Below are 15045 nucleotides of genomic sequence, written 5' to 3' on the forward strand. Positions count from 1 at the left end.
CTGAATCCATCCTGGTTAAAATAAAAAAAAGTCGTTTGATTCTAAATGGCGGTAGATATGCGATGCTATGATATGCTCCAGTAGTTTACAGCAGGTGCATGTTAATGAGATGGGACGGAAATTTCGTGGAGAGTACTTGTTATCCCCTTTTGAATACAGACATAACCTTCGCAATTTTCCAGTCAAGGGGTAGTTCGTCAGATGATACGGATTTCCTAAATATATGTCACAAAATTTGGCTTGAGATTGTAACGGTATTTTTTTCTATGTTTGAGTTGATATTGTCTATACCGGTAGATGTGCATAATTTCAGATTATTTATTAAAGACAAAATGCCATCTCCTGTTATATCTATTGGTTCCGTAAAAGGATATTCAAAGTCGGGAACTATGGGAACAGTGGAATAGTCTTCCTGTGTAAAACCAGATGTGAAAAAAGTGTTAAACGCTACTGGACAATCAGCGTCAGACAAAGGGCTGTGCCGCCATCATGTAGCACAATATTGCGGACAGTGTTACCTGATGATATGACTTGCCAGAATTTTCTGGGGTTATTGATTAAAAGAGATGGCAGATAACGTGAGAAATATTTGTCTTTGTCTGCGCGTAGCTCTTTGCAGTAAAATTTTAGAAAATCACTGTATGCTGCCCAAGATGAGGCTTGATTGTCCATTCTGGCCGCGCGATACAGACGCTCCTTCTTGCTTCTTAATGTTCGAAGGCGCTTAGTAAACCAAGGATTAAATCTGTCATTTGCTATAACAATTTTTGCCGCGTAATTTTCTACCAGAGCTGTTAATTTTTGCTTGAAAAGTTCCCAGCTGTCGTTTACCAATTTTGAATTAAAGAAAGGCAGGAACTCTTCACGAAGAAAGATAGCCAATTCAGCATTAATATTTTTATAGTCGGCTCTATTGTAGTCTCTAATACTTTTAGTCTGAGCCCGATAGAAAGTTTGAGCAATATTATTGTCTAATTCAAGAATTTTGTGATCGCTCAAGCCATCAATGTAAGCAATAGGCCCGGTGGTATCAGGTGCGGTAGTTAATACTAAGTCTAGGATGTTGGGACCACGGGTGTGTTTATCGACTCTCTGGGTTAGATTGTAATCTAGTGTTAAGCTAATAAATTCAGCAGAGGAGCGGCATGATGATGACAGATTTAGCCAATCAATAAGTGGAAAATTAATGTCTCCCAGGAGATAAATAACAGCCGTGGAACATTGTCGAGTAGCACATGTAATGCTTTCACGTAGTACATCGAGAAACGAGGGGTCCGCGTCGGGCGGCCGAAAACACGTACCCACTAGGAAACAGGTAGAGGTTGTTTCGCACACGCTCATTTCGCACACGCTGGTATCCTCAGGTATGAGGCACTTAGTGTTTCAGTTGATCAACCTTGCCGATAGCTAGATCATGCAAGCTTGCGCATTACGCTAAATAGTCCGCGCTTTATGCTACGATGGTGCCAAAGTTTCAGGAAAAGGTGTTTCGGATTAGGCCTCTATGGCGCGCTCACCTTTACGGAGTAGACATTCTCTCGCTCGTCATCTATCTTCAGATATTTCCTACAGTAATGACCCGCATTAACAATTTGGCCTGGAAGTGCTTTGTGTCGGGACATGTAGTTCGTAAGGGCAACTATTATTGTACATTGCCATGGCAGTTTCCTGCAAAGAAAAGAATACCTTTTCACCACTTTCAACTGCTGCAGAACTTGACTCATTAAAAATTGCTCCGTTCTAAGGAAATGGTGAAATAAAAAAAAAGAACAAATGAAACGACACTTCTTACTTCACAGCATTGCGTATATCCTCTACAGAGCAGGGAGAAAGCCGGTATTTTTTAACCCCTCCATCCAGGTAACTCATGAGATATCCTTCTGACCACGGGCACTTTGGAGGATTATCGTGTTCCGCCCCCAACCTGCCAAGTGGAGATACGATTCAGTCTTTAAGAGCAAGTGTTTTTTACATTTGGTTAAAAGTAGACTTACACATGAGCCAGTTCATGAGCCATGACAGCCACTCCCAGGAATGACGTTGCCGTATCTTCGCTTAAGCCAACTGCGTGCTTAGTGCAGACAGTGTCTTGGTTTGAAATTCCTGAACAGGAAATTGAGTACTAGGTTTAAGCATTGCGATCTTTATGCTGCTGACAAAACTTACTATTTATGACCTAATGTAGTGCATGACCATGGCAAACAAAGCACATCAAATAAGATACAAATAGCGTAGTACACAAGTATTATATACAAAATGGATCGCTTTTGAACTGATGTACACTGCAGTCATTACTATATCGATAGCGGTTAGCAATGTATCCAACTATCTAATTTTTGTGAAGGACCGTTTGGTCTGTCTTCATGTGCAATTCTCTGCCACATAATCATGTTTACAATGGAGCAGTGACGCCGGCTGGTTTTATAGGACGGATATGCAGGGAGCTTGGTGCTCAGAGCGAATCCAGGGAAATCGCAGCGGCATTGCTTCTGATGATCGGATAGCGCTGTCATGGTTTCGTTTACTTAAATTGCTTACGCGAAGTCGACGAGAAGTAATAAGAAACTGTGTCCCTGTCCTTCATATTGTCACGAAATGACACTTGAAAATATGCACAGTGTTGGCAAGAGAGTGAGCTGGACAACATGGCGTGGATGTTCTACAGCATGCGTCGTCAGTCTCCAGTTCCCCTTCAGCGTTCGGATCTTGCTGAGTGCGCGTCCCATTCTTAACTTGGCGCTCGCTCGTGACACATTTACTCGCGGGCAACTTTCTTGGGCAATGAAGGAAAAAGTACGAAGGCGAAGCGCACAGAAGTGAGAGCGCTTCTGAAAAGAGTCCCATGTTTTCATTCACGTGAGTTTATGCTTGGGAAAAATAAACATAAATACCTTATTAGCAACAGGTAAATCTGATAAAACACCCCACCTAATGTAAACGTTTACTTGTTTTGCGGCTATTCCCTTCAACGTCTGGGTGAACGCGCAACCGTCGCACGTGATGCTGAGTCAATTCGGCGTCTGTTGTGCGAAACCAAAAGCACTGTCAAACGCTGGTGGACTGCTTGGCGCCGTAACGCATGCGTGGTAGCCATGCGCCCGTAGCTTTCACTTTGTTGCCACAGAAAGGTGTCCATGAGTATAGTGGCATTATGCCGCAACTAAAAGAAAGCACCAAACCGATGCTTACTCAACAAGAGAGGGAACAACAGAGCAGTGCACGCATAGGAAGCACCGGATTACATTGGGCTTCCAAGTGAAACTGAAGAAGCTGCGTGAGCTCTGTGCAGCGCCCGCTTAATGCACGAATAAACGTGTGGGCGAAAAATGTGGACAATTTTTTTAATGCTGTTGCCGACACCGAAGCGACGCGACGCGACTCTATCCGGACTGATCTCGTAGTTCACTTCACTAGCGCGCCGAATCCATTTGAAAGGTCCAAAGTATCGACTAAGCAGCTTCTCAGATGACGCGTGGTGTCGGTTCAGAGTCCATATTAAGACTTGGTCACCTAGTTGGTATTCGACTTGCCGATGCCGAATGTTATCGCACCATGCGTCTGTACCTTGCTGCATCGTGATGTGTATGCGCACGAGTTGACGGGCTTCTGCGTGTTGAGTACGTAGATCAGCGCCCGAAGCACGTGAAGTGTCGATGTCGAGCGGAAGCATTGGGTCTAGCATGGTGCGGACCTGTCACCTGTAGACGATATGAAACGGCGTGAATCGCGTTGTTTTCGCAATGGTGACCGTGTGCGCGAATGTAACGTACTGCAGCACGTTACAACTGGGCAACTTCGGTGGTCGTGCCATGTTTTAGCGTTTTCGCCTCAACGTAGCGTGTCACGTAGTCTCTGGCGACTATATTCCACTTGTTTCTGCTGGCTGACAGGGGAAATGTTCGCAGAATATCCCTCCCGATTTGGTCAAACGGTGAGCTAGGTAGTGGGATGGGTTGGATTAACCTCACGGGCTTTATAGGTGGAGGTTTTCGGTGTTGGCATTCGCGCCAGCTTCGCACCTAGTGCTTGTCCAGGGTGGAAAGCCTGGGCTGGCGTACTCTGGCGTACGTAATGCGTGCTCCGGGAAGGCTATGCAGAAATCCCAAGTGTACAGATGCGGGCTTACCGTGGAAGCAAAGAGAATGCAATCACGGAGGTCGGCAGCTGCACCTAGCAGATACCCTTGGTCGCTGGCACTCGTGTTTTCTTTTTCTTGCAGGATACCCCCTCTCGAAGACAGAAGGTCGAGAGACTGCCAACAAGGTGCCGCGGTATTATAACATTCTTCCCTTCTAGGTGATCGATGGGAGGGCGTATTTCTGTGTCCTTGCGCTGCCGTAAGATGAGGTCAGGTGCTCTGAGAGCCCGAAAGAATCCGCCGTCTTCGTCTACTAATCAAGCTGCAAGGACCGACGGGAGCATGCGACAACGTGTCCGCTCGTTCGTGATTGCGGCGTGATTAGTAGACAATGGTGACATATAACTGCTGATGGAGGTGCCATCGTGTAAAACACCCAGATAGGTCTTCTATTTGTTGTGGTGGCTTCGGTCAAGAATTCCACCACGGTTTTCAGCTGGCTTCAAACAAGGTCACTTAATAGCCCTTCCTTAACCCCACTCATCAAATGGCGCAGATTCGTTTCCTCTGGCATGTTTGGATCCACCCAACAAAAGAGGTGCGTCATAACCTCGGCGCACGACGTCCCGCTCTCATTCGGCAGATGGTTGCAGCAAGGGAGCGCCCGTTCGGCTCGTGCATGGCGATTAACATTGGTGCAGGTTTCAACCAAGCAACGGCGGAACTTGAGCCAAGATTTGGTGAAGTACACGTTTAAGTTCGATACCTCGCTCCACTCGTTTATCTGTACAACGCGCTCAAACTGAGCCAACCAGCATTCTACATCTTCGAATTTATCTCTGTGGAAGACTTTCGAAACTTGTAGATTCTGAAGCAGGTGACGAGTTGTTGTGGTCATGCCCTGCATAACAGTCGGCGGAGAGGTCGTCGTTCCTTCGTACAGAACTCCCTACATACTGCTCCATGGGGCCATCAACGCTGTTTCGGAGAGATTAACACGCTCAGGTGGCAATCCTCGGATTCGCATGCTGGCTTGGTGGACATGTGTTCACTCGTATAAGATTGGCACTCCTGCAACCAGGAGGGGATCGTGGCATCGGATGAACCATGCCCCGCACTTCCACCACTCTTGTCACGAAATGACCACTGAAGATGTGCACAGATGCGGCAAGACAGACAGCTGGCAAAGATAGCATGGATATTCTAAAACCTGCCGTCGTCTCTCTCTATTTCATTTTCTTCAGTGCCCACATCTCGCAGAGGTCGCGTCCCAGTATTAGGATTTTGCTTAGCGCTGGTCCATAACTTCTAGTGGCCATATGTACACGTAGTGATCTCATATTAACGTAAAATGCTCGCATTAACGTAAGTGCTCACTAGTTTGGCAACATGTCATCATGAAATGGTGCAGAAATTACCGTGCATGGTTCCACGAATAGGGTTTGTTTAATTTCCATCTGCTTCAGTGCAGCTACGTTATTGCAGATCAATAAATATATAAGTTGCAAAGAAATCCGACACTTTCGAAATCGCATGACACTGGAAGCTGTTTCACAATACTAAACCCGTGACGTGAGTACGAGTGTAAAAGTAGGCTTTGTGTCGAGTACTTCAAACTAAGGCCAGGGTAGTAGGACAGGCCATTAAAAAAACATTATCTAACCACGGACGCGGACCCCACAAGGTTGTGCACACGCGTCAAGCTGGAGTGAAAAGCACTCATCTGGTGTCCCCTGTGATTCTCTAGCCGCTGATGCCAACAGATATTTGTTTTTATTACATAACACTGGATAAACAATCACTACCTCTAAACATCATGTAATTGTGCTTAATATGCCTCTAACGCACTCTTAGGTTGGTTTGTAACTTCTCATGAGACAATTTCCTTCTCATGGGACCTTTTAAGTCTTGTCTTGGCTCACGAGTTCGCCAATTGCCATTCGTGAATTATTGTAGCCACATTAAAATTAGAGCCTTGTTCCGCAATGACGCAGCAGTGTTATTTATTTATAAAACATGTAAACTCACCGTCGTAGCTTCTATCCAGAACGCCATTTTCGTAGCGGGCCATGTCTCGGCTACAAGCAAATAGAACATTTATCATTTTATTGTGTCGTCTTAGCGCCCATGTTAGCGGCCAAAGTTCTATACAGAAGCGTTTATGTTTTTTTATTTTTTGGAAGTGTGGAGCTCAACCTACGACACCAGGTCAGAGGGTGCTAGAACCTTTGTAACTCAGTTACGGAAAACTCTTTTTTTATTTGTACGAGTACTTTAGAAATGGGCGCCAGTGCCAGCTCACCCAGTTATGAGGTGCACCATGTCAGGTGCACCAGCGATTCTTCCTTCTTTGTAGTATTTTATCAAGCCGTCCAATGTTTCTGCCCCAATAATAGCACCGTCTATAATTTTAGCAAAACCATCTTCCTGCAAAAAAGCCAGAAAGCGATCACTGTCTTTTACGATATCAATAAACAGAAGCAGTAACGTTTACTTTTAGAATATTTTGCGTAAAACATATCACTTGAACAAATCATATATGCTTTGTGGGCGACACCTATATTCTTACCACTTTTATACATGTCTACTAGGACACATTTCTTTTAGTGCGAACATAATAAATAATGATTGTCTGTTCGAGATAGTGACATTGCGTCAGATAATGTTGGTTACAAAAAGCAGCCAACGACAAATGACTGTGCCCACTTCAACGACGGCGCAAACCTTACACCTTAAGTTTTGGCCTATAATGTTTAGAAGACGTGTCCGGAATGTTGAATCCTGCCCCTCAGCGTCAGATTCGATTAGTAATTCTTAAACTGTGGGACGATATCCCCGATCAATCATTTACGAACTACCAGTGCTGTATAAAAGTGAACTAATGATGTGCATTTATGGCAGCATCAATACACACCGTGACATATATTGAGGCCATGATGATGTAGCATCAGATTTTGCACCATACGCAGTTTTAAATCTCGCAACTTGGTAAACAATTTTGCGTAGTAAGAGTAGTGGGAAAAGAGCACTAGCACGTCAAACCAGGATAAACAAGGTGTTGATGTCTAACAATGTCTATTCTCTAAAGGAACATCAGTATGCACAGGCCTGTACGAATAAAGAAAATGACAATAAATTATTGTGATCACATCAAGTAGGAGGATCGAGCTTCTTTTTCTGCCCAAAAAGCAGGCGCATGCACTTTTCACTTTGCAACTGAAACAGGAAAACCTAATAAAATACACATCTCATCTCCAGAAAACACAACTGGAGGGACATTAACACCTAAACTATCTGAGCATATATTTTGTCGGTCTGTATAAATATAGGCTGTATTGGCGCTAGGACTTTACCACACTTTACCACTGAAAATTATTCGCTATGCACCGCCTGCAGTAACAGCGCGTTTCCGAGGAGCCCTGCCCTATGATAAAAGTAGGTACGTTGTGCGCTGGTGCCATAATACATAGCGCTGTTGACACAGGGCAACGCGCAGCGTGTATAACTTTTATTATTTCGGATTTTTATTAGTTGGCGCTCAGCCTATGTACCCTTTCTTAAGCACACGGAGAGACTAAGATGCCGCCACCCATCGCCCACACGTTCTAACTCGGTACCTCAGATTTTAGCTACGAAAATTTTCAACCAACCTGTATCAAAATTTACACAAATTTCGTTTGCGCTGGTGGTTGAACATTTGCCATAGTAGATACAATTATTGCTGGAAATTGTTCCATTATTTTCTTTTACAATTTCTATTATTATGGCTTGCCTTTATTTGTGTACACTCGAAGGCAGTTCTTCTCTTAGACAAGTAAATTGTCTACGCAATTATACAGTATGTTTCAGCGAACATTCTCAAAATATTTTAATGGTTGCCTGCGGCCGATAGCTCAATTCTAGTTGATGAGCCGGTCTATTCGAAGCGGCGGACACTACATGCAGAAAATTTTAAATGCAAGGTCTACTAATTAACCAGCATTCACTAATGAACATATTATTTAATTATCTTATGACCCATATATCAAATTACACAGTCTAGCAGTGGACTGCGCAAGGCGGATCCACTTGGAGCGAATTCTCAGGACGACACCAGTTCTGAGATATAATATCCCGAACTTTGCGGAGAAATGCATTGGCGTTCCAATTACTTGTGTGCGTGAGTGCATGAAACGACGTTTTGTTAACAAATTAACTGGAACGCCAATTCATTTCTTCGCAAAGTTGTGGAATTTCTCTTTCGAAGCGGGTGGCATATTTCAAATATGTTCCAAGAACGGCCTTGCGAACTCCAAGGCTAGAATGGCTAGAATTTGTAAATTGCAATATGGGCCATACTGTAATGAGTTAAAAACTTCAGTGAATTTTTATAAATTAGTTGATTTTGCATCTCAATTTTCTGTGGAAGTACTGTCAGCCGCTTCGAGTAGCCCAGCTCATGAACTATAATTGTGATCTGTGCCACAGGTAAATTTTATAGATATTTAAAAGTGTTCCCTGAAACAGCCTGAATAACGTTCGGGCTAAGTGATGCTCAAACTTATTTTGACACTTGTTAAGACGAACTTGCTATTACATTCGTGCTATTACAGGTGCTGCACACTGAGCTCTTCTTTTTAAACATATTGCTACGGGACAGTATTTGCTATGACGAAGAGGCGAGCAGTGAGAAGACGAGGACGACGACTGGAGGCTAGCGCAGGCTGTTGCCTCTTGGCCAAGTGCGGCGTATTCCCTCGTGAATAATCTTGCATATAGCTTTTCGTCTGCGTCTTCCTAGGTAACAATATTAATACATTTTCGTCATCTGTGTTTGTGAAAACATTTATGATAGTACCGGTTAATGAAACGAGGTTCAACTGAAGGAAAAGATTTGTGCAATAAGGAAATATACTTACCAAACTCCTTGTTACTCCGACTAGCATGAACTTTATCTTTGGTTTCGTCATGTCCACATATCTTAAGTTCACCTAAAGCATACGGTGAGTTTATCAGCATTTCCAAAGATGTGGATGATAATAACCATTACCTATTAAAAGCTACCGTTACCACAACCACCTAATTACATCTATAAATATTCGTCTAAAGCTCAAAGGAATTGAAGGATATCAAAAAATAATTTAGTGAAATATAATCTACTCTTTGGTGCTGAAAACGCCATAGTATCGATTACATGGTGTATGAAAAAATTACTCAGATAACAGAGATATGCGTTCGAAAGGAGGTGCATTGTTGAATTTCACCGTCACAGTGCGCAAGCGCCCTTTAGACCTTGTTCTGCAGCTCCAACAAAAATCACAGATACAACATGAATATGCTAATCAGATCCCAGTGAAGGTTCTAAACAGGCTGGTTGCATTCTTATGTCCACAATAACGAGGGCATTGACTAGAACGGTGGAACACGGGGCCGTTTAAAATTTATAAACGCTGGGTTCCTGGTTTTCGTACGTATGTATTTTCTTTTGCTTTTATCGCTCGAATGCTTCTTTGTGATCCAGTTGACTGCTAATAAGTAACTTCATGGTTTTATGTTGCGACAGATTTCATTTTTACTACAAGTGGTCATACATTAAAAAATAACTGTGTGGCGTTTTAGCGGGTCATGTCAGAGAAATGCGTTAGCATTGTGTCGAACCTTTTTGTCGTCCCACATCCATACTTTAAACCTTATTCAAGTCATTAAAAACGTTTGCTTAGGAGCTCATTCAACGCCTTTCGTGGATATTTGAGGAGCGAATAACAACTGACACTGGTAAGGAGCAGAAGACTGTCAGTTGCAATTTGTGTAGATGTAGTGGTTGCTTATATACGCGGTGTTGATTAATAAGATTTCCATAATTAAAAAAATTGCCTGTTGCAGATAACGTAATTCTAGTCTGTGATGAATTTGTTGTTCTATGGTGCAAGGGGCAATTATGACCACAGTGCCCGACAAGAGTTGAGTTCGCAGTGGATCGATGAATTCCGAGAGGTAGGTGCGACGTGGCAATAAAGTGGCCTAAAATGGTGGCTACGAAATGCGTAAAACCTACACCTAGCATCATTATGACAATGTCTAATGACGTGTACTGGGCCCACAAAAGATAGATTGTGAAAATAATGGTGACACAATAAAATACATCAAGGCAAACGTTTACAAGAAACATTAATGCCTTAACAGAACCCTTGAAACGCAAAATGCTTGGAGGCATGTGCTGTACTAAAGTAGTATCACAACGATATCCGCTGGAGAGAAGATGCGCTACGAAATCGTGAAATCGTACAGATAACAAAGCGTAAGAGAACATCACTTAACAAACTTAGGGCTAGTCTGGTGTCAAAAAACCAACCTGAACCATGAAACATTACGGGATGAAGGAGAGTGCGCTGCTGTTATATTGCAGGAAAACGTTTGCTTCTCTCTGTTTCGGCTTCCCAACGCTCTAGGAAGACGTAGAGGACGATCAGCCTCTGACCACATCTACCACAGGTTGGTGGTTCCTTTCCAATCAGCAAAAAAGTGTGTGTGCCACATGTGTGTCCGATTCTTAGACGACAGAATAGGACATTTTTTCGTAGTGTGTTTGGTCGTGCTTTCGTTGCGCAGCGCCAATAACATAATTGTGGATTATTTAGGTGAAACTAAATTTAGGAGATAGGTTGCGATGCAATTGATGTGGCCATTGGGTCAGCCATTGCTTTCTTGATTTGTTTACCAGCGGAGAGTATTTCCTAAGCTTCCGTGGTGAAGATGCTTGTTTCCGGGTACAGCACATCAGATTGGGAGGAAGATTGATGCAAAATGTTGTATGGATTTGTGTCTGAGTCCAAAGATTGGATAAACTGAGCTAACACACGGAAAAGTGTATAGATTTTATGCGGTTTAGTCAGATTGAGAACGACCAGAAATAATTTTCGTGGATGTAGGTAAACATACTCACTGCGTTTGTCATCACAGCCATATATGAAATAAGATCCTCCTTCGTTTTAAAATATTTTTGGTGCTCTTTATCGGAGACGATGTGAAGCTCCACGACGAATATTTCGACGTGGGCTTTTTGTCTAAAAATCTGTCTCCAAATTCGTCCGCTGCCTAAAGTGTGGATCAATATGATCAAAAATGTCATTATTTTGTCTCATTAACCATCTTTTTTTTATTAAAGAACTAAAGCAAAGTGTACATTTATGCGAGTTAGAGATGTGACTGCTGCTGATTCTAGCAAAAAGCTTGAGTTAGGCTTCAGCAGAACTTAAAGAAAGGTGAACCCAGTTAAACAATCTGCGTTTGTGAAGTTATCATACAGACTTGTCTAGGACCCGTTATGGAAGGTTCTTCTTATGCAAAATCGCGTCCTATGAGAGAGAGAGAGAAACATTCAACGAGGAGAAAGTGCAATGATATTGATACGTGTACTTGGTTATATCTTTGCAGTTATATTTTTTATCACCTAACGAATGTCGAATGTTATTGCTTGGTGAAAGACGCGCGTTCATGTATCAGAATTTTCTGGATTCTTGCAATCGATTCTATTTGTTGTCTGTGTTATCGACCATAACTATCCTAGAGCGGGAAAACTCCAAGTATGGACACTGCGTCGTTCTTCACTTCGTTCTGTACCGGACACTCCCTGCAAGTACAAGCCGTGAGTACGTTGCGACTAACTAGCAGTATAGCCGCATGTAAGAAGAACCGTTACCGGATTACGGACCTCTTTTCGAGAAAATCATAGAAATTGCGGACAAGTCAACAACCACAATGACAGCCCCAGCGTTCCCCGTCAGGCTGCAACAGCCCAGGAAGCCGGTCTTCCCCGGTTCATATTTGAAGATCAGGAAAACTGGATGTGCACATATGCAAGAATCTCTACATTAAACAACTGGAGCTCCGACGACAAGCTGCAGCATGCTTACTTACTTCGTCTTGCAAGACGCCACCGGGACTTGGTTCAAGAATAGTGAATCTAGCCTGACAACGTGGGATCGCTTCTGCTATACCTTAGCGAACACCTTTACGAGTGTTGTCGGCAAAAGAGGGGGTTTTCCTGTTTCGTTACGCCGATCCAGACATGTCCAAAGAAAGGAAAGTCCGCTTCCTCATGCTGGTTATGAAACAAGTCCTTTTCGTTGGATTATTCAGCAACCCGTTCAAGATAGCCGTGGAATTTCACAGCTTTAGCGAAGACGCTTCAAATGCAAAGAAGAAAATATAACAGTCAAGTGCTCACGCAGAAGTGTGAATTCCAAGAACTAGGCTCTGACGCCATCCGATAGACCACCAGTAACATTGTACACCAATGAAGCAAGATGTTTTCTTGGGCTAGTCTCAATCCACGACATTTTTTATGAAGAAAATTTAGCGCTCACTGGAAGTTTTCGGCATGAAGTCCGAATCGTCGCAGCGCCAACCGGAATCGATGTCTCACACCCTCTTCGCCCATCTTCACGTTTCTCCACCGAGGTAGTGCCCGGGCCGTACCGCAATCCCGTCGCCAGCCGCCACTGCCGCCAGCCAGCTCACATGTGGGCCCGCGCAATCCCCAAAAATGACGGATATTAGGAGCGCAGCAGCCACCACCTATTATGCTACCACTGTGGAGAACCGAGCCGCTTGTACCGCTGGAGTTCATGCCCCGAGCTGGGACCACGAATGTTAGTCGTCAACGCACCGCTCACAAAACTAGGCGAACGTCCACGAGGCATCCCCCACGACCTCGCACTGACACAGCATAAGCCTCGACGATGCTCTCGTTCCCCAGGGCGTTCTCGCTCGCCGCAGCGCCGACCCTATATTGGCCCCACTCTGAGCCGGTTCATTATCGCTTATCAGGGAACCTAAAAGCAGCAACCGTTGGAGGTGCGGTTGCTGCTCATTCTTTGCTTTTGACGCCGTAACATACATATCGGCGATGTAGAGACGACAGGACATCACTCGAACGATGGCTCGAAGTCAAGAATACACCGCCTCGACGTTCACACACACACACATATATATATATATATATATATATATATATATATATATATATATATATATGTATGTATATGTATATATAAACGAGAAGAAATTTGGTTAACCGAGGGGCCCGATTTTTATTAGTCATATCATAAGAAGCCAACAAACACAGACACCAAGGACAACAGTGGGGAAATTACTTGTGCTTAATAAATGAAATGAAGAAACGATAAGTTAATGGAAATTAAAGTGGATGAAAATCAACTTGCCGCAGGTGGGAACCGAACCCGCAACCTTCACATTTCGTGTTTATTGGCTTCTTATGTTGTGACTATATATATATATATATATATATATATATATATATATATATATATATATATATATATATATATATATATATATATATATGTATATATGTATATATACACACATGTATCCAAAACATTCCCGCTTAAATTACCGCAGTAGCTGACTGTTTCATTATGAGTCGATCCTTAGACGCTAAGCTCAAGAAACTAAAGCCTCCATGGACGAAATTATACCACCTGTATAGGGCCTTAAGTTACAGTGCCTTGAATGTGCTCGTAGGCTATGTCGGCATACCGCTTCGCTCAAGCGTGAGAATGTCCATCGCCACCAACATATCCGGAGACGTCCAAGGCGACTTCGATGGCGACCATAATTTACTGCTGAACCGTTAAAATTTACATCGCAAGAGGCATCGCTCGACTAGTTGGAGGAAAAGCAAAATAGGCGTTGACAAACTTCACCCATGATTACACATACCTCAACAATAGTGTTACGATCAGTTTACGGCAAGAAAATTGTGGAAGCCAGCAGCGGCAGAATCCGGAAGGATTCTACCTCGATATACCTGGCTGGCCATTGTATCGGTAGCAGTAATCTACATAAATCAAAGCGAACGTCGCGAACGAACACTGCCTTTCAGAAAAGCTGACACCGATGCAACCAAACTCATGTGAGCTGACGCCCTCAAACCTCGTCCTAAAACCACAAGAACAACGCCTCTTCTTACTACTCTATTCTCAAATGTGCTCTCAAATGTGAACAGCACCCTCAATAAATACTACCCTATTCTAAGCAGCAACCAGAAACTTGAGACCTTTTCCGACTCGCCCACGGTGGCCTACACAGACAGCACTATTTGCAAGAACGTTCTTGTGCATGCCTAAAAATGGCAGAGACGAAGCCAAGATTCGGTCCCGGAGGCCGTTCCAGGTGCTCTATCTGCAAACATATACAGTCTGCTGCTACAGTAAAGACTACCACGTTGGAATACCTTAAGAAGGCAACTATGAGTTTCACCTCCACGTCAAGCAACCTAATCTGCTGTCTAGAAAGTGCGACTTCTAGCAAGCAGCATATAAGTGAGGCAGGACAACAAACTGATAGAAGAATGTACGGCCATTGCACAGATACAAAACACACTTTAGCTAAAGCAGTGGCAAGACGCCTAGTGGAACATGACGCTTTATTACATGGAACATGGCGGTATATTACATGAAACCAGGCACTATAAAGTAGAAACAAATTTCCATTCTCCACGCGAAAAGCCATGTACGGAAACATGCGGCATACACAAGTTTAAATGCCTACTAATTTGGCACAAGGCAACTTATCCCCTTCAGCGACGGTGTCCACGTTGGGGCACGCGAACTTGGAATCACCCGCAGGATCACAACAAATGCCACTCGGGGAATTCAGTCGCTCTCGGCTGTTTCATAGGTGCGTAGCAAATGAACCCCTGATGTCATCTCGCTTTAGGATTAGAAAGCTCAAGCACAAATATCCATTCAAAATAGACGCCTCTGCGTTCTGCGGGTGGGTACGTGAGTACTCCTAAAAATCAAGTTATTTTGCGGACACACGTGCTGGATAGCAAATGATTTTTATTGTGTTTTTCGTTTAGGTATCTTACGTTTGCAGATAATATTTGATTTAGCTTAACTCGAGCAAATCGTGTACTACTAAGAGAAAGATATTTGCGTGATGAAACGTGCACAGCGCGC

The 15045-nt window shown here is 43.5% G+C and overlaps 1 protein-coding gene across 2 annotated transcripts in view; it reads right to left on the reverse strand.

Annotated features, from left to right (window-relative positions):
- Nucleotides 1–15045, reverse strand: part of LOC126543857 (venom metalloproteinase antarease TserMP_A-like) — a 36792-nt gene that overhangs the window by 12047 nt on the left and 9700 nt on the right. Inside the window, exons 5-11 of one of the 2 annotated variants that reach the window (XM_050190990.3) lie at nt 11001–11152; nt 8977–9048; nt 6381–6505; nt 6107–6156; nt 1995–2103; nt 1793–1924; nt 1518–1668 (exon numbers count right to left, since the gene is read on the reverse strand). In XM_050190990.3, the coding sequence (XP_050046947.2) occupies nt 1518–1668; nt 1793–1924; nt 1995–2103; nt 6107–6156; nt 6381–6505; nt 8977–9048; nt 11001–11152 (791 nt within the window). The remainder of the gene's footprint in view (nt 1–1517; nt 1669–1792; nt 1925–1994; nt 2104–6106; nt 6157–6380; nt 6506–8976; nt 9049–11000; nt 11153–15045) is intronic. The other variant, XM_055062399.2, reaches the window with a different exon arrangement.

This window comes from Dermacentor andersoni, chromosome 10 (genome assembly GCF_023375885.2).
Source record: "Dermacentor andersoni chromosome 10, qqDerAnde1_hic_scaffold, whole genome shotgun sequence".
Classification (NCBI taxonomy): Eukaryota; Metazoa; Arthropoda; class Arachnida; order Ixodida; family Ixodidae; genus Dermacentor; species Dermacentor andersoni.